At 42.4% G+C, this 23,677-nt stretch overlaps 1 protein-coding gene across 1 annotated transcript in view; it reads left to right on the top strand.

Annotated features, from left to right (window-relative positions):
* antxr1c (ANTXR cell adhesion molecule 1c) overlaps positions 1-21,826 on the top strand; it is a 36,021-nt gene extending 14,195 nt beyond the window's left edge. The window contains exons 6-18 of the mRNA XM_029455575.1: positions 61-134; positions 247-315; positions 718-798; positions 1,069-1,129; positions 2,254-2,352; positions 2,959-3,028; positions 7,094-7,172; positions 10,878-10,973; positions 11,180-11,218; positions 11,544-11,645; positions 12,097-12,264; positions 13,946-14,026; positions 19,040-21,826. Coding sequence (XP_029311435.1) covers positions 61-134; positions 247-315; positions 718-798; positions 1,069-1,129; positions 2,254-2,352; positions 2,959-3,028; positions 7,094-7,172; positions 10,878-10,973; positions 11,180-11,218; positions 11,544-11,645; positions 12,097-12,264; positions 13,946-14,026; positions 19,040-19,561 — 1,541 coding nt within the window. The 3' untranslated portion in view covers positions 19,562-21,826. The remainder of the gene's footprint in view (positions 1-60; positions 135-246; positions 316-717; positions 799-1,068; positions 1,130-2,253; positions 2,353-2,958; positions 3,029-7,093; positions 7,173-10,877; positions 10,974-11,179; positions 11,219-11,543; positions 11,646-12,096; positions 12,265-13,945; positions 14,027-19,039) is intronic.
* The last annotated feature ends 1,851 nt before the right edge of the window (positions 21,827-23,677 follow it).

Genomic DNA, 23,677 nt, shown 5'->3' with positions numbered 1-23,677 from the left:
CTGCTTCAAGCAAGCTGTGCATTATGTTGAGGCTATAACATGTCTGTGTGCGTCTTTCAGGCACGGCCAGCGTGATCATAGCGCTGACCGACGGAGAGCTGCAGGAACATCAGCTCATCACCGCGCAGCAAGAGGTAGCGACTCCAAACCTGCTGCAGTTTATAGCTCTTGAAATATAAAGACGTTTTATGCGTTGATGCCAGTTTTCTGGAACTTATTCAGTTTATCGCTCGTGTCTTCCAACAGGCAGAAAGAGCCAGGTCTCTTGGAGCGATTGTTTACTGTGTTGGAGTGAAAGACTTCAATGAGACGCAGGTAATGTGAATGTGATACATCTGTGCCGTTTTACACTCATATCTAAATCTTATATATCTTGAAATAAAGACAACACATGAAGAGAAGCACATGTGCTCAGGAATCCAGACTTCATGTTGCATAGCGAATAAAGAGACAAAGATTATATAAATATACAGCAACAGCTGATCAGTCATGCACATCAACTCTTTTTCGACCAAGCGAGTTTAAAGATGTGTTTACGCAATTGAGAAAGTTTGTCAATTTTGCTTTTGCGTTAAATAATGCATCGATGGAAACACTAATGTCCTCCACCTCCGAATGTGCCGGGTGTCTCAATGTATGTTGTGTGAATTGCTTCCTTTTTGATTGATGTAAGTAACACTTTGTGCTCCGTCCACACCTCGGTCTCTCCCTCTGCAGCTGGCCACCATCGCAGACACCATTGAGCATGTGTTTCCTGTGATGGGGGGCTTCCACGCCCTCCGGGGAGTCATCGATTCGGTAAATAAACTCCTCTCTGTACAGGGAAGCATTCCCGTAACTGACACGTGACATGACTTTGTCCTGCATTAGAACAATTATCATTTATTACTTCCTTGTGTGTCAGTGTGTGTGTGTGTGTGTGTGTGTGTGTGTGTGTGTGTGTGTGTGTGTGTGTGTGTGTGTGTGTGTGTGTGTGTGTGTGTGTGTGTGTGTTACAGTTTGATTAAGAACGTTCTTTATCAGCAAAAGTGTGTAAAGTAAATAACTTTCTCCTCGTTTTCCCTCCAGATCATCAAGAAATCCTGCATTGAGATTTTGGCAGCTGAGCCCTCCAGTGTGTGTGCAGGAGGTGGGGAGTTAAGCACACACACACACACACACACACACACACACACACACACACACACACACACCGGTGCCATCCTCCCATCATTTCTTGAACTTAATTCCATGCCCCGCCCCCTTTCTCTGGCTTCAGTAATCACAGTCCCAGACTGAAGCGCCTCCTTATATGGGCGTCCAGGTGACAGGAAGTCTACTGGCAGTGGGGATCATGTTATGGGTTTATTATTAAAAGGATGACGGTGAGAGATATTGGCTGCAGCTGATATGAAGAGAACAACATCCTTTAGTGTCCTGCCAAGAGAAAGATTGTGACAGTTAAACAACATTAAAAAGCAAACGAACAGATAAAAGTTGATTAAACACTTTTGGCAGAAGAACTTTAACTGCTTCTCACATCTGCTTTTGTCTTTTATTAAACACTTAGTTAGTTTCTCCCTGAAAGAGGAAAAGTGTTTCACTTGCAGCTGGTCAGCTGTACTGTTGAGTATATATATATATATATATATATATATATATATATATATATATATATATATATATATATGTAGTGTTTTCTCTGAACGATTATGACTCAGTCGGGATGGAAAAGTTGACTCTATGTACACACAATCATATACATAGAAACCCCTTTACTGTATGTACATTTATACATATTTAAAGTAAGTAAAAATATAAAAACATAATAAATTAATGAAATTCTGTGCATTTTTACGACGCGTATTAAAAACTATTACGAGTACGAGTGTGTTCAGATTCCGAGTAAAATTTGAATATTCTCAAATCATAAATTTGCGGGAAAAACAAACTTTTTCTGAGATTAAAATCACAAATTTACATTGAATTTGTATTTATTTTTAACTACAATGGCACTGAAACTCGTGCATTTTAGTTCCATTGTCTGTAAACATTATGTGTTATCTTTATGTACCATACTTCCAGATATCTTGTTGCTGTTTTATTTTGGTGACACCAAATGTTATTGTTCTCATACGGACAAATAAACCAAATATAATAATATAAATATTATAAATACTGAGCTTCTAACGCGCTGGAACTGTCATGAAAGCATAAAAGTCACGTTTTCTTCCTAAACAGTGTAAGAAATGTAAATATGTGTCGTTTAATCAGAATCTTTCCAAGTGGTGGTGCGAGGAAACGGGTTTCTTCACGCCAGGAACATCAACCAGGTGCTCTGCAGCTTCAAGATCAACGACACCATCACAGTCAGTGAGTACACCTGCACTTTGCTTCTTAAACGATTAGTCCACTAATATATTAATCTTTCCTGCAAAGATGTGGAGATTTCCTGATAATATCATAATAAAGTGAATATATTTACACATTTAAAGACATCAACACGGACTTTGAGAAATGTTTAAAAGTTAACTGATTAATGCAGAACATAAACAACCGTTAGTTGCATCGTACATTTAATTTTATGGAAGGGAAATGTGCAAAATATCAGCTTTTAAATGCCTGTTTAGTGTTTTAAAGCAGAGACATAGAGATCAAACTGCTTCACCTGCACACGTACCTGTGTAGTGACTACAGTTGACAGTCACACGCAGGCTGAGTGTTGCGATGGGGAATCCCTGCGTTGCTTTACTGCCCTGAAGCTTCTCTCCATGGTGTGAAGGTGCGACCTCCAGGTGACCTCCAGGTGACCCAGGCGCTCATAGGCGGGAAAAAATCAGCCAGCTGTTGAGGAGGAAGTGCGGCTGCGTGTGGCAGACAGCGGCTGGTCTTCCCCCTCCCCTCTTGACCTCTTGACCTCCTGAAGTGTTTGTGCTGTTTGCTCACACATTCATTTATTAAAATGTCTTTTCCTCCTAGATGAGAAGCCGGCCGATGTCAAAGACACGTTCTTACTGTGTCCAGCTCCCGTCATTGATGAAGTGGGGAAGTAAGTGCTTCTTTTCTTTATGACTTCACATTGTGTTGAGACACAGACCATAAGAAAGCCTGCCATACATTAGCTCTTCTTTTTTTTACGATGGCCGCATTCCTCTAGATCTCAGTACAAGCTCAGCACAATATAAAGCGCTCTGTAGCGGCGCCAGCTCACGCAGTGGTCAACTCTCCGTGCATTTGTCCTGCTGCTGCACTGAATTAGAACAAGTGGAAACAACTGGAGACGATTGGATTCTGTCTTAGAGTCAAGCGTACAGATCTAAAGCGAGCCATGAATCATTGCTTCTGAGTTCTTATGCCAACAAATAAAAGCACTGATGTTCTGTTTTTCCTTTATCGCGGAGCAGCGGAGAGAAAGTGTGTTCTTAAAGCTGCACTAATTCATATCTTTATATGAAAGGAATACACCCGCAGCCCTGTGCTACTTTAAAGAACATGCCTCGACGGAGAGCGAAGAGTCCAGAAAGTCTGCAGGACGTTTGATAAAGTGTTGCTGTCGTTAAACTGCTGTTTACTTCAATTCATCAAAACGTTCTGCATTTTTCAGCTTCCGCAAAAAAGCTCTAAAAGCCGCCTGTGTGCGACCTGACTGTCTTTATGTCACCAAACAACAGGCGCTGTTTGGTGACATAAAGACAGTAACATGTCAGCGTGTCTTAATGTAAGGACAGTCTCTGCTCCTGTGTGTCATCTCTGCATAATATCTGTCCTGGATGAAACTCAATGTAAAGCTTCTTTGTTTGACGACTGTGAGAAAGCACGAGTTGACCTGAGCGGCAGAGAGCTGCTGGGAGTAGATCTAATCTAAGGGATTGTTTTTGTTAGTTCAGGGTCGGGTCTGTGGACTTACAGTGCAGGAGAAGAGGGAGGCGGCTGGATGTGAAAACTAAGACAACTGAGGTTGTTTTACTCAAACGTTTCACCACACGACAGTCGCACAACTTTCTGCAGCAGCGCTCTGCATCAGCTGCTCGGACTCTCTTTAGATCCAACATCCACAAAGCTCTCTGAGCCGAGTTCATGTGACGCACAGCCGCAGAGGAGAGCGTTCAGGGGGGGGGACGTTAGACCTTCTGTTCACACTTCACCTGTTCACTTTGGCAGATTAGTTTTAGTCACATTTTAAATATTTTTATCTCACAGTTTTATTCAAAGCGCCAGTTTTATTCTATAAAAAGTAAGTGTGTCTGTAGTGTGTGTGTGTGTGTGTGTGTGTGTGTGTGTGTGTGTGTGTGTGTGTGTGTGTGTGTGTGCATGCTGATCGTCGTCGTCTGAGTCATGGAAGAAAAGGTCGTTAAAGAATATATTTCATCATCATTTGCGTTAACGAAACACAAAGCACATAGTAATACTGTCAAAGTGATGATAACTCCTTAATGTTATGCTCCCATAGAGGTTATAAATCCCATGTATAATATAATACATAATAATAATATAATCTTTCTCTCTCTTTGCGCAGTGACTGTGTGCAAAGAGAGAGAAAGATTAGCATGAGCTGCTTTAATCGACACCTCAGCAGAAGGTCGTGAAGCTGCGGGGACATCGTGTGCCGCCCTGAACTCCCCAGTTCAGTTCTGCCTTTGTGTATCTCTTCTGTTCTCCTAAACTTTCCACCCCATCCCCGTAGCACTTAACCTCCCGACTCCCCGATCCCTCCCTTCTCTCTCCCCCTCCCACCTCACTTTCGGTGCCACGATGGCTCTTTTCACCAAACTGCTTCGCCTCGTTGGTTGTTTTCCAGCCCGTCTTTTCCTTTTTCTCTGCAGATCTGTCTTTTATTTTGAATCTGTCTCACAGAGAAACTTTTCTTTCATCCCCTGTCAGTCTCTTTCAACAGCCTGCTTGTCCAGTTGTGTCTGATCAAAGCCGTGTCGCAGCTCGTCTGGCCTTTCAAGTGTGTGTGTGTGTGTGTGTGTGTGTGTGTGTGTGTGTGTGTGTGTGTGTGTGTGCGTGTGCGTGTGTGTGTGCAGCCTGGGTCTCTGCTGGGTGGAAAACCTTTAGAGAGAAACCGCTCCATTAATAACCCAAATAGACGAATGCAGTTTCACTGATGAGCAGCTGTTCTATCACAACTTCATACTCAAACCCCAAACTTTTGTTATTGCTGCTTTGCATTCGGGTGTATTTTTGGACAGTTCAGCTTTAGAAAGTGTTCTCTCTGCCACTTTGGCTTCATGTCGTCTGTGTTTGGCCAGTTATACAGAAGAAGAAGAAGAAGAAGAAGAAGAAGAAGAAGAAGAAGAAGAAGAAGAAGAAGAAGAAGAAGAAGAAGAAGAAGAAGAAGAAGAAGAAGGAGACGAAGAAGAAGAAGAAGAAGAAGAAGAAGAAGAAGAAGAAGAAGAAGAAGAGTTAATGTAGATTTTCTTTTGACCTACAATACACCACCTACTGAGCCGCAGACTCTAGTGTCATGCCTGCTATGTCCTAATCAAGTGTGTGTGTGTGTGTGTGTGTGTGTGTGTGTGTGTGTGTGTGTGTGTGTGTGTGTGTGTGTGTGTGTGTGTGTGTGTGTGTGTGTGTATGTGTGGTCATGCTTGGACCGCCTGCCCTTGTCTGTTTTACGTCCTTCTTAACAGCTGTGAGACAGGGCGTTCGACAACTAACATTTCCTCCCAAACACTCGTCCACATCCTCAAATTCACACTCGGTCAGTTTTCTCCGGCTCTTTCTTCTTTTAACCGTTTTCATGTTTCTGTTTGATACGTTCTATATCTACATCCAGTAAAGATAGTAAATTATAAGGCCGGCAATCATTTCTAGTTTCATAATTCCAACAAAGAGTTGATCCCACTGATCTTATTCTCACATCGTTATCTTGAGTTCTGCAAAACAAACGGGGAAATGTCAGGATGAATTGAAGAGAATGTGTATCAAACCTTAAATAGTAATGTCTTAGGAATGTGCATGTGTTAGTGAAGTAGTGAGCATGCTGTTGGAGGAATGATACTTTGATTACTCTGCACGAGTTGTGTGCAAACTTGTAAACAGAAGTTTTGTTGCTTTCAAGGTAACACCGGGGGAGTGACTGATATACAAATAGTCACTTTGTGCGTGATGTTTGTATGAACTCCTATGTATGAAGGCCAGAACATTCTGGAGACGGACTCACGGATCATTGGTTTTGGTCCTTTGTGTGGTGTTTGTAGACAATAAGAAGAATAAAGAAGGATTCAAACTACAAAACTGCTCACTGAGTATAGATCAGTCTCATGTCAGACTTCATTTACATCCACCTGGTCCTCCACGGAATAAGAACTGGAGGAGTGGAGCTTTAAAGTGAGTTAAAGTGAGGGCCTTTCGTCCACGTGTTTGGAAGATCGGAACGAGAACAGGCTCCAAAGAGGCCACTGGAGGTCACATGAAAGTTGTTTTTCTCGAGAGGAGAGGAAGGGATTCTTCAGACCATCAAGTTTGGGCTGCAGGATGTGCAGAGGCAAAGAGTTTATAGAAGAGAGGAGAGAAGAAATACAGTTCCATAAAGGAAACGATTGTGCAGCTCCAAGTCGAGCTCACGGCTCGATTTAAAGATGGCGAGTGGCAGACATTGTTCACATTCCTGAGAAATGAGTTTGGTGTCATGTCTTGGAAAAATACACAACTTGCCCAGAACCATAAAAGAATTGACGTGCATCTATCCCATCTTGGCGTTCGTGCAGATTCACACGCTCACGCCTACAGTTTGTTTATTCTCCACAGTGGAACTCTTTTGTGTTTTGGTCATTTGGACTCAGATTTGGTCAGGTCCAGAGTCCAAGAGTCAAAACAGAGTCCAGAAACCTTTGAAGAAACAACTGGATTGGTCTCGAGCTCTCTCTGCTCTTCGACTGGTCGTCCTTCGTGTTCTGTGGTTGTTTCCTGTTGGTTTAAATTACATTCTCACTTCTAACGAACCACGATGACGTGAGTCAGTGTGAACCCGAGTTCACATGACATCATTCTGCTCAAACAAACTTAGGAGGAAATGCTTCAGACTCAATAAGCTGCTCCAAACATGCACGTTGTTACATCTCAATATGAAGATACTGTACTTACTTGTGTGTGTGTTGTTTTGTTTCAGGGTGATTTATCTCCAAGTGAGCATGAATGACGGTCTGTCCTTCATCAGCAGCAACGTGCACGTCACCACCACAGAGTGTGTAAGTGCTTTTGTTTCATGCATTCATCCTGTATTAATACTGCAGATTATTCATCGTTCAACGTGTAAATCAAAACTTTACAAATCTAAAACAGATGGAAGCTGTTGTCTCTACAGCTCGTCTTGGAGACGCATTGAAGTGCAATGTTGCAAAGAAAAGAATCATTCATTCACACATTGGTTTGTGAACTTTTGAATCCTGGAGTTTGACATTTCAGCCGTCGCCATCTTGGTTTCTTGCAGCCAGAAGCTGTGTTTAGGGGAGAGCGTGGAGCTGCTAATGCTAACTCTAGCTAGCTCGCTTGGTTAGCAAGGTACATCAGTAATTCACATTAGTTGTGATATTAATTTGGGTGCTCATTTTGGCTAAACTTTCATGAAAACACTCTGTGAAAGGGTTAAAGTTGTTTATTTAAATGTACACAGTGGATACACATTGCTACGCCTCTATCCTGATTGACAGTTAGTGACCACGCCCTGAAGCATTCCCTGCTTTACCGTCTATTTCACTCTAAATCAGACCATCATTTACTAAATGAACGTCACACTGTCTTGAAGAAGACTTGAAACTAGTGATTGAGACCGATGACATTTTGTTCTGGCGCGCAAGATATATAGCATAAATAAAACTAAAGCCTGATTCACACCAAGTGCGATGAAAACGCAGGTGCTTCCATTCCACTCCAAGCTGCAGCGGCATCCGGAAAAAAACGCACTCTGTCCGCACCTGCCGTCGGCTCAGTCAAGCTCACGCTGCACGCTGGGTTGGCGGGCCACAGAGAAAGTCACTCCCTTACTTTAGCTCGGCAAGCTAACAACACGCTTCAAGATGTCTCTCTCCAAGCCAAAGAAACCTAAAGTTGATTCTGAAAATCGTCACTTCCAGAGCGAATGGACCGACACGTATTTATTTACTTTATTAAACTGGTGGGTTTATCGTGCAACGAATGTATTGCCATGATGAAAGAAAACAACGTGAAGCGGCACTACAAGTCAAGTCAGTCGTTTTCTGCCAGATGTCCCGTGGGCTCAGAGGAACGGAGAAGGAAAGTACCGGGACCGTTAGCATCATTTAACGGAGTCAAGTGGCTTTTGGTCGCTTTTGCACGGAACAAGAGAGCCACGATAGCTGCCCTGTTTGTTCCTCTCCTTTTCTCTGCTCTGTCTGACTGACTGTAGGTGTGTACGCACGTGTCGTGTGTGTGTGTCGGGCAGAGAAGAGACTGTGAACGCGCAAAGTAACGCAGTAAACACGGAAACATGCACATAAACAAGATACATATAATAAGCATCTGTTCAATGTGAAAACTGAGTTCTGAATATATAAAAAAAAAGTGTAATTTCTCTCACTGACTGAAACAGGTTCAACATGACAGAAGTCTGATGTGTTTGTAGTTCTATAGGAGTGCATCACTTGACTTAATGTAATGCATTCAGAGTGTAAATGCAAAGACACATCTGCTTTATGATTCAAATCAGCATACTTACTGTTAAATTGTAAACATGTATAAGATATGTTATTGTGAGTCTGATGCTACTGTTTCACTATGTTCTATTTGCATTTAGTATTTCAGTTTATGGGTATGGACACCTTATGTAGGCTTGGAAGTGTTGAGGATATTATAAACAGGGCTACTTACTGGTAATGTGGTGAATACTGTTTTATTATATTCATCTTTGTTTCTACATTAGTGGACATGTTTTCTGATATAATAAATCAAGTTAGAAGTTGGGTCATTTTCTCATAGACTTCTATACAACTTCTTCTTGTAGCCAGTGACGTCGCCTCCTGCTGGATGTTAGAGAGAACGCAGGTTTAAGATTTAAGGTTTCCTCCAAACTGATGATGAATACTGTTTTAATTTGAAACTACATAAAAATGAGTGTCAGATTAGCTCTTTGTAAGCTTTGTAATGCGATTAAATATATTTTCCATTTCCTCTTGTATTGCATGTGGTTCTCACTCTTCGCCCTTCTGCTTCTCCCAGAAGTTTGTTGTTTTGTTCCCTGCAGTGAGTTTCTTTGCCCACTTTATCACTTTCATCTTCCCTTTCTCAATTTTGTTATTTTTCCCTCTTTTTTCGGGAGCCAAACCACAGGGGTTTGTAGTAGCGATCCACCCTAAAGATCGTGTAAAGCCCCCGGGGTGCGGCAGGGGACGAGAGGTTAGAGGAGCAGGTTCATGACCATGAGGCGGCCGGTTCAAACCCTTGTGTAGAAGCGTTTACCCCTCAGCTGGAGCTGCGGATGTATGTAGCTGTGTCAGCGTGAAGCAGAGTGCGGCTTCATTTCCTACAAACCAAGATTAAACAATTTAAGACAATTTTAAGGCAATTTAACCAAAATGAAAACACGTATGTTGGAACACTTGGACCGGAGGAGCCTCAGCAGAGAAACATCTCCATGAAAACACTGTGTTGTGGTTCATGCCATACAGAGCTCAATTAGACATGCCATTGCAATTAGCTGCCTCTCACCACTAAACTAAACCATATAGGCTGCAATCACACTTGTGACAACATGTGATGGGTCGGCCTGCTGCAAATCCCCCCAAAGTGCCACTTTGAGCAGTTTCAGCCTTTGTAGTGCACAACATATGTCCATATAGCATGAGAAAACACACGCATTGTATGTGCAACAGTCATTGTTTGCGGTTTGCTAAACCATCACTTCACATATTCTGCTGTTCAGCTTTTGAAAGTTATTGAAAACTTGCTGTTTGGGACATTTCTGTGAAGTGATAATTAGTGACTCTCTACCACGGACCCCACTGCTGAGTTCAGATGAATCCCCTCGTGTCCGTGCCACAAGACAGATAGAGGAAAGTCTAACCGCATGTGATCCTCATCTCTGGTCTGTAAGTGGAACCACGTTTGGCTCACGGACGCCCGCCTCGCGTAAAGGGAGCAAAGCAACTGATGGATTCATTCAGAGGGGATCACACAGCTTACAGTAACCACTGTCGCTGAGGAAAACAAAAACATGAATATTTAGTTGCAGAACTGGAAAGTATTACTGGTTTTATCACTGTGCAACATCTTGAGACTGTAATACTACTGGTACTCTTTTCTCTTAATAATCATAGTTACTTCTCCTCTTTAGGCATTTGTAGTTTCAATCAGAGATTATAATTTCCTCGGTCGATTCTGATTCCAAACTGTAATTGACAGCAAACATTTTAATAACTTTTCTTTCGTGGAAAATTGAAATTCAACTACGTTCATAATAAAACATTGACTTTTAAATATCTTTACAGTTGTTACAGTTTCTCTCACGTTGCCTCAAACAAATCTTAAAATCAAGAAATACATTGCGAGCTTGTCTTCTTCAATCACGCTGAAGACGACGTGTGTGTGTGTGTGTGTGTGTGTGTGTGTGTGTGTGTGTGTGCGTCTCTGTACTGTGTGACGCAGGTTCCACTGTGCATGCGACGTGCATGTTGTGTGCGTAAAAACGTAAAACCATCACACGTGTGTATATTTAACCGGAAAAGAAGTTGTATTTAAGAGACTAATGATGGCCGATCAGCTGATAACTGGCAGGTTTCGATAAGTTGCAGATCGATCGGACATCTGGAGTTTAAATCTCTGTCCAGCTGGTTAACTGTGGCTGGAGGAAGCACTTCTTTTGGTGCAGACGTACTGTATGTGTGTGTGTGTGTGTGTGTGGTAGTAATGTGCTGACGTCGTGTGTGTCCGCTCTGCAGTTCGATGGCACCATTCTCCTGATCACCCTGCTGGTGTTGTTCCTGCTGCTGGCTCTGCTCTTCATGTGGTGGTTCTGGCCTCTCTGCTGCACTCTGGTAAGAAACGTAAACTACATTCAGGAAGTGGTGGATTATAAAACACTTCAATTACAGTTATCCAGAACTTCAAAGGGGTTTGTTTTATCAAAAGGGCCAATAAGCACCTCAGGGGACCTTGTAAAAAAAACCATTACCAACCCTTAAGAGGTCTTCTGAGATTAATGTGTCTGTGAAAAGCTAAACAATCTCTTACTGTGTCACAGGTGATCAAAGAACCACCTCCTCCACCTCCTCCTGAGCCTGTGAGTCACACACACACACACACACACACACACACACACACACACACACACACACACACACACACACACGTTTGCCCACATATGTGTCTGATAGAACTTTATTAATACTGAAGGGAATTCTTGTGTCAGAGTTTGATCAACAATTACAGAAGACAAACAGTGTATAAGAAGTGATACTCACACCAGAGGTTAATAGAATAACAATGAAAGTAAGATAACTTCAGTAAAATAGGTCAACTAAATGATATTGAAAGTAATATTGGTAATAAAGTTCATGTGTGTGTGTGTTAGAAAGCATGTAAGAAAGTCATTCTTTGTGTTTTAGGAGAGTTCAGATGATGAAGACGGCATGCCCAAGAAGAAGTGGCCCACTGTGGATGCCTCGTATTACGGAGGAAGAGGAATCGGAGGGATCAAGAGGATGGAGGTGACGCATAATGCTAACAGACAATCTGAATTAAATGTACAACACAAACAAACTGAGAGGAGCAATAACGCTGCGTCTCTCGGCGCGGGCCCACCCCGTTGTGGAGAAGCATGTGTGTTTGCTAACTTTAGCTAGTTATGCTAATGTTGTTAGCACAACGACAGAAAGTAATGCACAAAGCTTAACGTGATCATTCCAGTACTTTAGCAAACTCATAAGGTTCGTACAATGAGTGTTTAACTACTTTATGAGTTATATGGAGATATCACAGTTGTGTTGTTTACGTTGGTGTTATTGGTGGAGGTATGTAACGCATGCTAACGTGTTAGCATTAGTCATTTCAGACGTGACAGCCTGGAGCTCTGCAGCTAGAGCCCTAAATTGGACAACTTCCGATGACCTTCACTGCTTTTATTTAGTTGTATATTCACATCCTGTCTGCTGTCTGTAGGTGCGTTGGGGAGGAAAGGGTTCGACCGAGGAGGGGGCTAAACTGGAGAAGCCCAAGAACGCTGTGGTGAAAATGCCGGAGCAGGAGTACGAGCCCTTCGAGCCCAAACCTAAGAAAGCGCACAACAAGAAGGCGCCTCAGAACCGGAAGTGGTACACGCCCATCCGGGTAAACACAGACTAAGACTTATTTATGCAGAGGCGCTGCATCTCAGTGCGCTGTAACAAAATGTCAGCTTTTCAGGAACTGCAAAACTGTTGACCACTGAGCATTTTGAGCTCTCGTCCAGCGAGTTTCAAATAACTGTGGGGATGTCAGAGTATTCTCAACCCACAGAGAAGCCTGAACCCCTTCAACTGAAGTTAAAACATGAAAAGCACCACGACTGGAGCTGCAGAGTTTTCACAAGACAGCAGGGAGGAATAAAGTCTGTTCTGGACATATTTATGTAGAATTAGTTGCATAAGCACAAACCTCAGCAGCTATCAATGTGCACACGGTAATATAAGATATTCTGCAGACAGAGCGGCATTATTAGACCTGGCGTCAGTGCTGTTTGTGCTTTAATGATACACTACAATAGAGCTCTGTACAGCAACACTGGCCTTTCATACAGCAGCAGCACTCTGTTATCTGTAGCACCGCAGTCATTCATAGGGAAATGTTACACTTGTTCATACATCAGTCAGTGGAGGAAAAAGGTGAATTCATACATTGACATTGTGTGTTGGGCTGTAGTTGGTCCCTACACATGGTCTAATGCAGTACTTCATGACACCTTATGTAAGGACAGAGAATTACCCTCTTAAAGGGATAGTTCAGATGTTTTGAACTGGGGTTGTATGAGGTACTTATCCACAGTCATACCTGCAGTAGATGGCAGTCGGCACGGCCCCAGTTTGGAGAAACAGACACGGAAGCTAAGAAATGCACTGCTACAGCAGCAAAACATAGTTTTAGGCATAAAAACAAATCAATATCAGCTTAAGTGAACACTGTATTTAGAATATTTTCACCTCTTCACCTTGCTTCACAACCCTTTCCAACGGGAAACTAAAGATGTTATCTATTATCTCTTCAAAGCCACCAGACTCCTTTATAAAAAGGTCATTTTACCTCACAGAACACAGGAGTTGTTGGTCTACCGCTGCCTTGATAAGTGAGTTAGTTTGTGTTATTATGTACTTTGATGAATCCAAACTAATCCTTTAAAACATCAAAGTCACACAATAACACTAACTAACTAACTTATCGAGGCCGACGTAGACCAACAACTGCTGTGTGTTCTGTGAGGTTAAATCACTGTTGTTTTCAATGGAGTCTGGTGGCTTTGAAGAGAGCATAGATAATAGCTTTAGTTAGGGCTGTCTGACTGCAAGGTAATACAATGAAAATATTCTAAATACAGCGTTCATTTAAACTGATATATATTTGATTTTATGGCTAAAACGATGTTTTGCTGCTGCCCCGTCCTCAGCAGTGCGTTTCTTAGCTTCTATGTCTGTTTCTCGTAACTGCCGACCGCCATCTCCTGCAGGTAACACACTGACTGTGGATAAGAACCTCATACGGCCACACTTCAAAGCCTCCCAACTATCCCTGTCAGCAGACATAAACCAAAATATAGTCGAGTGACTCATCAGCTTCAACCAGAGAGGAAGGAACCAATCAGTAGAATCAGCAGCTGCCGTGTTTGTTTGGGATTAAAACCTGCAGACTGGTGCACACAGCTGAGGACCACAGACCAAATGTCTGCTGATCCAGTAGAAACAGTATTAATACAAATTGATTAAGTACTGGTGGGAGTGTTTGGTGTCCAGCTGTTGAACCTCTCCTCTGTCCTGTTCAGGGTAAACTGGATGCTATCTTGGCTCTGTTTCGCCGCGGGTACGACCAAGTCTCCCTGATGAGACCCCAGCCCGGGGATCATGTGAGTACCTCAGCAGTATTTAATTTCATCAAATGCTTTTACCCACACCCACTTCATTTCCCCCGTTCCCAACACATGTTTTGCTTCAAAGTTCGTCCATCCTGCTGTGTTTTATACCTGCGATGACCCGGAGCTGCGTCACACGTTACTTTACATCTCCGTTCATCTGTCATGTGTTTCCCGTGTCTTCAAGTTCACTGGGTAACTTGAATTAGCTGGAAGTTACCACCCAGTGTTTGCATGCATCTCAACATTTGTGTGAAATTGTCATAATTAGCATCGAAATTCTTGAGTTATGGCCAATAAGCGTGTTTTATGAGGTCACATTCACCGTTTGAGGAAATTCCTTCAAGGTGACCTTTGACCTTTGACCGCCAAAATCGAATCAGTTCATCCTTGAGTCCAGGTGTTTGATTCGTTCTTTATACAAGTTCACGAGAACATAATGTGGTATGAAATCATTGGTGGTAATAATCCGTCCTGGGGTGAAAATATTTATCTCAGAAGGACAAAGAAGTTCTAAACTGACTGAGTTTTAAAAGTCTTTCCGTGTATCTACAGTCTGAAAGTGCTTTGGTCATCTGTACCCGTTACTCATCCCGTCCTCCATCTGCCTCTGCGTCTCAGTCCTGGTGTTCCTGTGCTGGCTCACACCTCCGCTGGCCCGTCTCCTTCGCGTTGAGCCGGCCTCGTGCTCACACCTGCTTCACATTACACGCCATAAATCAGATAAAAAGCAGAACCGCAGCTCGCAGCCGGACACATCCTTTAAGCTCCACAGGAGGGTTTTCTGATGTATTCGTGTGTGTGAGATAATAATAAAAAAATCTCTCCTCTTCTCATATCAGCCACATGGTTTAGTTTTAACGCCTTTTGTATTAAAAAAGCTCCAGAGAAGAGTTTGGTTTGAATGTGGAGAGAAGATGTGAAGTTCACTGAGTACAGAACTCTCTCCAGGGATGTTTTAAATCCCTCTAAGTCACTTTTAATGTTTGTTCCAGCTTCACTAGTCGTGATGGGAACTTTGTAAAGTGATACATGATGCACGGGAAAAAGAATCTCACTCAATTGTCCCTCCAGGCTTCCTTACAGTCTAGATGGCAAACAACTATAACAAAAAACGATTTATTCACACATCATAAATCTTCTTTTTAGCCTTGCAGATTGCAGTCAACGATAAATGTTCACAAAGCTCCACAGAGCTACGAAGGCGGCTTCGTTTTTAGTAACGCGAGCGAAGTTTAATCAGCAAATGTTGCACCTGCATACAAATATAAACATGCATGTTAGCATACTATAGCCTTGCAGACATGGCTGGAGACTCTGAGTCTGCAACAACACAATTCTTCACCACTTTTTTTCACTTCTTCCTCAATGTGTTCTCCACCTTTCCTATCCCGACACTCTCCACAGCCGACTCTCCCGCTGATCCGGCCCCGACCCGAGCTCCAGTTAAAATCATGCCTTATTAGCAGAACATTTCCAATGATCTTTTTTAACAGGAATTCTACTTTTAAGACTGTTTTCTTGGCAGCAGAGTCACCATTAGCTCAAGATCACATCTTCACCAAAGCAAACTGGCAGTCGGATAAAAAAAAAACGATTTGGGATTTGATTTCCTTTGGTCGACAAATTGCTGTTACCCAGAGAAGCTTTTAGCGCCGGCTGCATGACGCAACGCTTACTCTCTGATCGTGCTTCTCTTTCCACTCCAATGATGTCGCCGCCTCGAGTCATTTTGTGGTTTGTAACGAAGCGGTAGAAAGCGTCTCTCGGGCCAGCAGGACGGCTCATTTCCAGGTAGTGTAATGTTTTAGAAGAGTGGAAACAAGCACGCGACGCCTCCTTTTCGTGCTTTAAGTGTTACCTGAAAAGATATTTGGTGTTAAATGTCCAACCAGAGCAGATCTTACAGAGTCTCACATGTTCAGATTAAAACTCAGTCGCTACAGAAGTTACAGCAGCTGAACGGGCCCCTGGAGACCTGCTGCAGTATACAAGTATACAGGATGCAAGTGTACTAGTGTTGGGTTAGGGCTGAGCAACACAGCGATATGAGTCAGTTATTAATTAATCCTCTTGAAATGAGAAAATACTCAGCATTTAAATAATACAAGAGGATAAAAATAGACGTGTTGTTTCATATAGACTTATTGAAACATGTTATATTGTGATGTATATTGTTATCGAGATATGAAATGATTTTGGCCATGTTCCAGCAGTAGAAGCGATTTCTCTCTCTGTAATAACAAAAGTTGTAATTTCTGTTGTAGAAATCCAAACTTTTCAATTTCAACCTAAATTTATTTAGAAAAAGAGGAGGAAAACAAATAGTATATCTCTATATATGTATATCTATAGAGATACTCTCTCTATCCTATATCTATATATCTCTTGTATCTCTCTACTATATCCTCTTATGTATTCTTATATTTATCTGCTATAATTTATATATACCTATATATATATATTCTATCTAAGGTATATCTATATATATTCTTATCTATCTATCTATCTATATCTCTCTCTCTTATGTATCTCTCCTATCTCTATATCTCTCGGTCCTATATGTCTATATCTCTATCTAATCGTCTATCTTATATCTCTCTCTCTAGTCTATCTTGTTATCTCTCTCTTCTCTCTCTCGCTCTATTTGTTCTATTCTCTCTTCTATACTTCTTCTTTCTGTCTCTCTGTATTATGTCACTTGTCCTCGTCTCGTCTCTCTGTCTCTCCTATCTCTCTTCACTCTGTCTCTCTCTCTCTCTACTCTATCTCTGGTCTTGTCTCTCTGGCTCTATTCTCTTCTTCTGTTCTTCTCTCTCTTTCTTGTTCTCTGGTCTTATCTCTCTCGCTCTCTCTTCTATCTATCTTGTATCTCTATTGTCTCTGTCTCTCTTCCCTCTCCTCTCTTCTTCTCTCCTTCTCTTCTCTGTTATATCTGCTACTTGGCTCTCTCATATATCTCTTTCTCCTCTCTCTATATCTGTTCTCTAGTTCTCTGTTTTCTCTCTCTCTCTACTCTTTCATATCTCTCTCTCTGTGTTTCTACTATGTCTCTCTGTCGCTCTCTTTCTCCCTCTCTCTTCTCTCTCTCCTCTCTGGTTCTCTATGTTTTGTCTCTCTCTATCTAGTCGTGAAGGCCGGTGCGGCGCGGGGGTGCGGCACACTCGGAGGCGCGGGAGGGGGGGCGAACGAAGACTACGAGGACGAGATCTCATAGAGTCAGCGGCGAGTAGGAGTAGGAGGAGCTCGATGAATGCAGATGTGTAGTGTTTCTCGTGTCTCTCCCTTGTGTGTAACAGCTACAGAGTCTCGTGCGGATCGGACAACCTATGTCTTGAGATCTGTCCAGCAGATGTCTACACAGAGACGGCTCTCTCATACTCTGTCTCTCTCTCCCTCTCTCTCTCTCCTCTCTCCTCTCTCTACTCTCTTCTCTCTCTCTCTCTCTCTCTCTCTGTCTCTCTCTCTCTCTCTCGGCCTCGTGGCTCACACTCTCTCACCCAGATGTGCTCTCAGGTACTGAAATTTGATTTTAACATGAACAGGCAATCGGTTAGTGTGGTCGTTACTCTTAAAAGTTGAGTTAGGTACCCAATGCTACTGACTATACACACACACACACACACACACACACACACACACACACACACACACACACACACACACACACAAACACACACACACTTTTCTCTTGCGTGCAGCAATGAACTCAACAACCCCTCCTCTTGTGTGCTCAGTATTGAGCCTGAGTATCATTTTAAAGCTCAGTCTCATGGTTTGGCTCACATAGAAACTCAGAACTGTGTATGTGTGTGTGTGTGTGTGTGTGTGTGTGTGTGTGTGTGTGTGTGTGTGTGTGTGTTTACATATATGTGTATATACGTCCATAACCACATAATTCAGCAGTGATAGACCAGATTTAGAATCATCAAGGATGAATTTATCTCCCTTAAAGACAGGAGTTATCCATTATGAGAGTGTGTGTGTCACCAAACCACATCCATTACACTGACGTCAGAGAGTATAGTATGAGGTCGAGCTAGTCTGTCTCTCTGTCTCTCTCTGTCTGTCTGTCTGTCTGTCTGTCTGTCTGTCTGTCTGTCTGTCTCTCTGTCTGTCTGTCTGTCTGTCTGTCTGTCTGTCTCTCTCTGTCTGTCTCTCTCTCTCATAAACACAACCCTCCCCAGGGAAGCATTTAGCTGGCTAAAGGACATGAGGTAATACCTAAGGCAGACGACTACCAGGGCTGTCTCCACAAACCAACCATGTCTATCTCACACACACACACACACACACACACACACACACATTCTGCCCAGGCCTAGACATTTTATGACCTTGGTAAGACTGTAGACGGTGGAGGAGTTCAATGTCCATAGATTCAAAGCGCAGCTGGGCACTAACAGAGCGATGTAGATCTGTAGATCAACATAATATGTCCAACATGTGGCTCTGTCTTCCGTGTCCATTCATGCTTCTTCTCCAAAGACATTTTTATTCAAACACAGGTACAATACGTTTTAAGATTAGCCGTACTCCACACAGCTTTGTGAGTGACAATCAATTCCCTGAGTTTCCACTCTGTAAACCCACGGTCCTGTGGCTCCGTTCACTGGTCATTAACAGATTATTAACATTACTTCACTGCCGACCACGTGCACCTATGAAGCGGGTGAACAGTGACCTCTCTGAACTCGTGGTTAGTGTAATATTTTACGAGTAGCTCAGGAGTGAAATGGGATTTCTGCAGGAATTCATTTGTTTTAAAGCCTGTTCTCTACTGTTAAGTTGTACCCCCCAACACACACACACACACAGCTTCACGTCATGACCCGCCCTACTCTGCTTCTGATTGGCTGTTTTTGGGGGACTATTGCGGCTTGGGAGTGATGGTCTGTCTGAACTGTGGACAGTTCTCCGTCCCTCGAGCCGATAGAAACTAAACTAAATTACAGATTAGAACTCAAACTGTGTTTTGATCTCGCCCGTCTCTTTTCTTCCCTTCAGGGTCGATGCATCAACTTCACGAGAGTGAAAGAAGAGTCAGCAGCAGCCAAGGCCGCACCTCGCACCCCGATCCACACACCCTCGCCCCCGCCGCCGGACTACCGCCCGGGTGACAACGCCCCCTTCTCCCACCGCCGACAGCCCTCCTGCCAGATCACCCCCGTCCCCCACCGCCGCCAGCCCTCCTGCCAGATCACCCCCGTCAGGCCAGGTGCCCCCAGGACCGCCACCATCTCGCACACCCCCAGGGCTTCCCTGTGCACCTCCATCGCGCCCCCCGCCTACTCTTCGACCCTGAATCACACAGACAAACCCTTTCCACCCACCCCCAACGCACCCGCTTTGACATCACAGACTTACCGCTCTGTTGGCCAGTTCCTTCAGTTTGAAGGTTCTGGTCGTCGCTGCCAAAGATACTCCTGCTATAAGCCAAATATCAGCAGTATTTTCAATCCCAGTCTTCTGTGTTCCTCTTCCTGTTTGGGAGAGATAGTCAAGTCAAACTGTAAGTTGGCAGTTTAAGTCACCTACCCACCACCCAGCATGATTGTCATTGTTTACGTACAAAATTACGATCGGACCTCCCCCAAAATTGAAAAACAAAAAGCAGTTTGACTTGACGTTGTGTCCCACAAAGAGGGTGAATCGGGGGATTCGGGAAAATATTTTACTTAATGTTGGCATTTGTGAGATCACGGAGGATTGTTGCTGGACAGCAAAGCATGTAGGGACAGGAAGTCCAAAGAAGAAAACTGCAATGGAGGAAATGTTTTGTTGTCTTTATCAACTACTGAGGCCATTGTTGGGTAACCAGGTTCAACCTTGAGACGGATAGATTGGCTCATTTCTCCATTGCTGTGACGGTGAATGGTTTTGGGAATTAAGATTTCACAGAAATGTCAAGAGGTCATGTTGTTATAACTAAGATAAAAACGTATCTGATTTTTTTTATGACATTTTCGACATTGTTAATTGTTCTCGGTGCCAAAGTGATTTTGTTTCTTCACCATTTTGTGATGTTTTCTTTTATCCAACAACATGCTAACAAACTCCCACCCTTTGATACAGAAATGATACGATGACTTTGTGGTTTTGAACCATTCAGTCACCAGAAGTGTACAGATGTGATATGGAAGGTATGTTTTTACAGTATGTGTTTGAGATGCGCTTTTGAATGTTATGTTGGTTGATATCTTTGAGGCTTCGGATGTTGTCCTTAACCACCTTTATTGAATTTAGAATACAACAATATATATTTTTGTTGGTATCTGCGCACATAGACTACTGGACAACTACAGTATGTATTCATTTTTGTTAGCATTTGAACATTGAAATCAAACAACCAGAAATCAGGTTAACGTCTCTCACCACATTTTCTTCTACATAACGCTGATACTGTACTTTGATACCAATATGTGTGTTTTATGTCTTCAGTTCTATCATCACCGGTCACATTGCAACTGCAGGGCAGTTCAAAGAGCATCTAATTTATTTTACTCCCTGAAAGAAATAAAGGAGAGTACTTGAATATCGACAAGGTGTCCAACCACCAGGACGGACACTGTGCGCAGAATTTAAAACGAAACAGCTAGCCAGTTCAAAGTCATGTAAGGCTTGCCAGCGTTTCACAACCCCTCAGCTACACTGAGCAACATTGAATGTGATCTCCTCACTGTGTGAATCTTGGTGTGCGTTACGCGCTCCATAGCTCATTGCTAGCAGGTGAAAAGGCGGTGCTATCGACGTGCACATGCTAGCAGTGGCTACATGCTAAATTGGGGGGGGAAATGGCCCCCAAACAATTAACAATATTTTGACTTCAGGGTGTAGAAAAGAGGTTGAAAAATGCTGGTATTCCTTCTGTATCCAGTGCATTCTGGAACTTTCTTCTTGTTTGATTTTTTTTATACTTTCATTTTGATGTACGTCATTCAGTTATGTCGTGCACCGTTGTGTTACTACATGCATTCATTATCGCTCTCTGTGCCTTAAAGCTGAGCTCAAAAAAGCTGCACCAAAACCAACATTTTGAAAACGGCTTTTTAATTTGATTTATAAATCCCAGTATAGCTCAGTTTAGTTAGAAGTTGCTACATGTCGTGAGGCCGTTTCGATGTTATCAGCCCATTTAATGGCCGTCGTTATCAGCTACCAATATAATGCTTCAGACGGGTTGCAGTTTTAAACACGTGGTTTATTGAGGAAACTTAAGTAGTGCACGTAAGTTAACTAAAGTGTTGACGTACAGATGATAACGACCATTTAATCAGCTGATAACATTCAAAGTGGGTCAAGTTCTGCTAGAAGTTTGACTACATTTCCCATGACCCTTAGAGCTTCCAAACAAAAAAGACACCTTTGATTTGAAAGCGTAAAGTTTTCTTACTTTGGACTCAGCAGTGTGCATTTCCTTGTTTTACCTCTGCTCTGATCAGAACATACAGATATGTCTGGTAGATATTCAGCTTATTACTTCACACGATTGCTGAATCAAGGTTTCAAAGAATTACAGTTTAAGAGACTTAAGAGGCTTTGTGTTTTACAATGTGCTAATTCGGTTCACCTCTGTAACACCCAAGAAAGAATGTCAGTATAAATGCAGCATTGATGCAGGATCAGTGGCTCAATGTCATTCCTAATCAAGATGAGATACATTATGTTAATCAGTGTTTTTTACGTATAAACAGCAGTGCTGAAGCAAATATGAAAGACGTATATGATTTTCTCTTGTTGGTTGACATGACTTTTTTTTAACAGTATCAATAAAGGTTGACTTCCAAGCTTCTACCGGAGAGTGTGTGTGGGCTTTCTGCTTGGACTCGTGCGTAATACAGGATTCAGTGTCTGATTTTCCTTTTGCAGCTCCACCCCTGCAAGTTTGGACAGTAGATACCTGTACCGTTCACAGTTAGCCCTGTATACTACCCACACACACATTTTGGCGACCAGCATGAGCACAGAGTTACCAGGCTTTTGGCCACGCTCCAGCTCCAGTTAAGCTTAGTGTGAGACACGACAGGCAAAAACTTCCATTTTGAGAGTTTGGGCTATTTTATTGTGATAGTCTTCTTTCAGACTATTGGAAAGAAAACATCCTAAATACATTTAGGTGTTTATTCTACTGACTTTGTCTATTTGCGTCTGTAGATTTCTCCTAAATTCACCAAAAGTTAGCATTAGATAATGCCTCGTTGGCATATTCAAACATAACATTTCAGAAAACTTGTAAAACAAATAACATTTGAGACACTTGAACAGATCAGACCCATCGTTAAAGTTATTAGTGACACCTGTGCTTTTTCCTGCCAAATGTTTGCTGTGATAAAGACCTATTACAGTTGTAAGCAGCACTCACAACCATGTCTATTGTTTACATTACAAAATCCACAGGAATGTTTACCACGACACACAAATATAAACTTGCTTATAACCAGCAGGTGAACATAATAGATCACTTAGCAGATAATTTCTTCAGGAGTTGGGAGAGACTAAAACAAAGTGAATATTAGACTTACATTCATCAACACGTCTCCTAATCAATGCTTTGCAACTTTAAATGTGATAATATGATGTGGTGTGTTCACAGCTTGTTTCTGCTGCCCCCAGGTGGCCACAAATTACTATAATTTAAATAAAGGTTTAATGTCAAAATTTAAATGGCTACACCTGTTATATATTTTGTTGAGTTGTCTACATATATTATCCCAAATATTTCCAACAATTTTCAAACCTGGAGAAAAACATATTTAAGCTAACAGTCCATTTCATGTGGTCGTCTGTAATGGTGTCGTATCCACTTGCTTGTCTGCTCGAAGCGTTCATACATTTATTTTTATCCAGTTTTAAGCCACATTTTTATAATACACTTCTTAGTTCTTTGTCATTTTTAAGTATACATTTTAACCGGATGAAGGTGGATGTCTGGATCTGGCCCAGTGTCCACCGGAGAAACACTGATTTATTTAGTGTTTTAGCGACTTCACTCAATGGGTACATTTGTTTTGAAGAGGAAGAGACCTCTGCAGATAATTCGGCTCCTGGTAAAAACCTCCTGAACGATGAACAATGCCGTTATCCTAAACGGGAGAAGCTGACTCCAATGAAACCATACACCACCGAACAGAAATGAATGAATTAAGCCAAAACAAGGTACGTTGCGTAACCCTAACCCTAAGTAAAAAAACAGAATTCTTTAGCTTGTAATGTCAGCCAAAGAGACAAATATATTGCACTTGTAATGAGTTTCATTCACTTACTCCCAGCTAGCCTGTTATGGAAGACAGAACCAGAAAAGTGGACTCGCTTTAGAGGATGTTTCCTCATCCTTTAATCCTGATGAACTAGAGGTGCTTTCCAGTGAATTTCCCTGAATACTTCTTTCCTTTGCTGTGGCTACATTCACAGGGTTAATACTAACCTTTTAACCTCGACCTCCCAAATCGTCACGAGACAGCAAGGAGGTCGGAAATAATGTCACAGTTGGACCTGAACTTAAGTGTGCCGAGGGGTATCGGAGCATCCCCTTTCAGCGCAACAGATGCCAACAATCAAGGTGTCATACTATAAACGTAATGTGCATAAAACACATTCTGCGCTGAGGGACTTTCAAAATCTGTTTCTCTGGTTTGTAATGAATTT

The sequence above is a fragment of the Cottoperca gobio genome, chromosome 19 (genome assembly GCF_900634415.1).
Source record: "Cottoperca gobio chromosome 19, fCotGob3.1, whole genome shotgun sequence".
Taxonomy (NCBI): domain Eukaryota; kingdom Metazoa; phylum Chordata; class Actinopteri; order Perciformes; family Bovichtidae; genus Cottoperca; species Cottoperca gobio.
The sequence above is the reverse complement of the archived record's forward strand: the minus strand, read 5'-3'. Positions and strand labels throughout refer to the sequence as shown.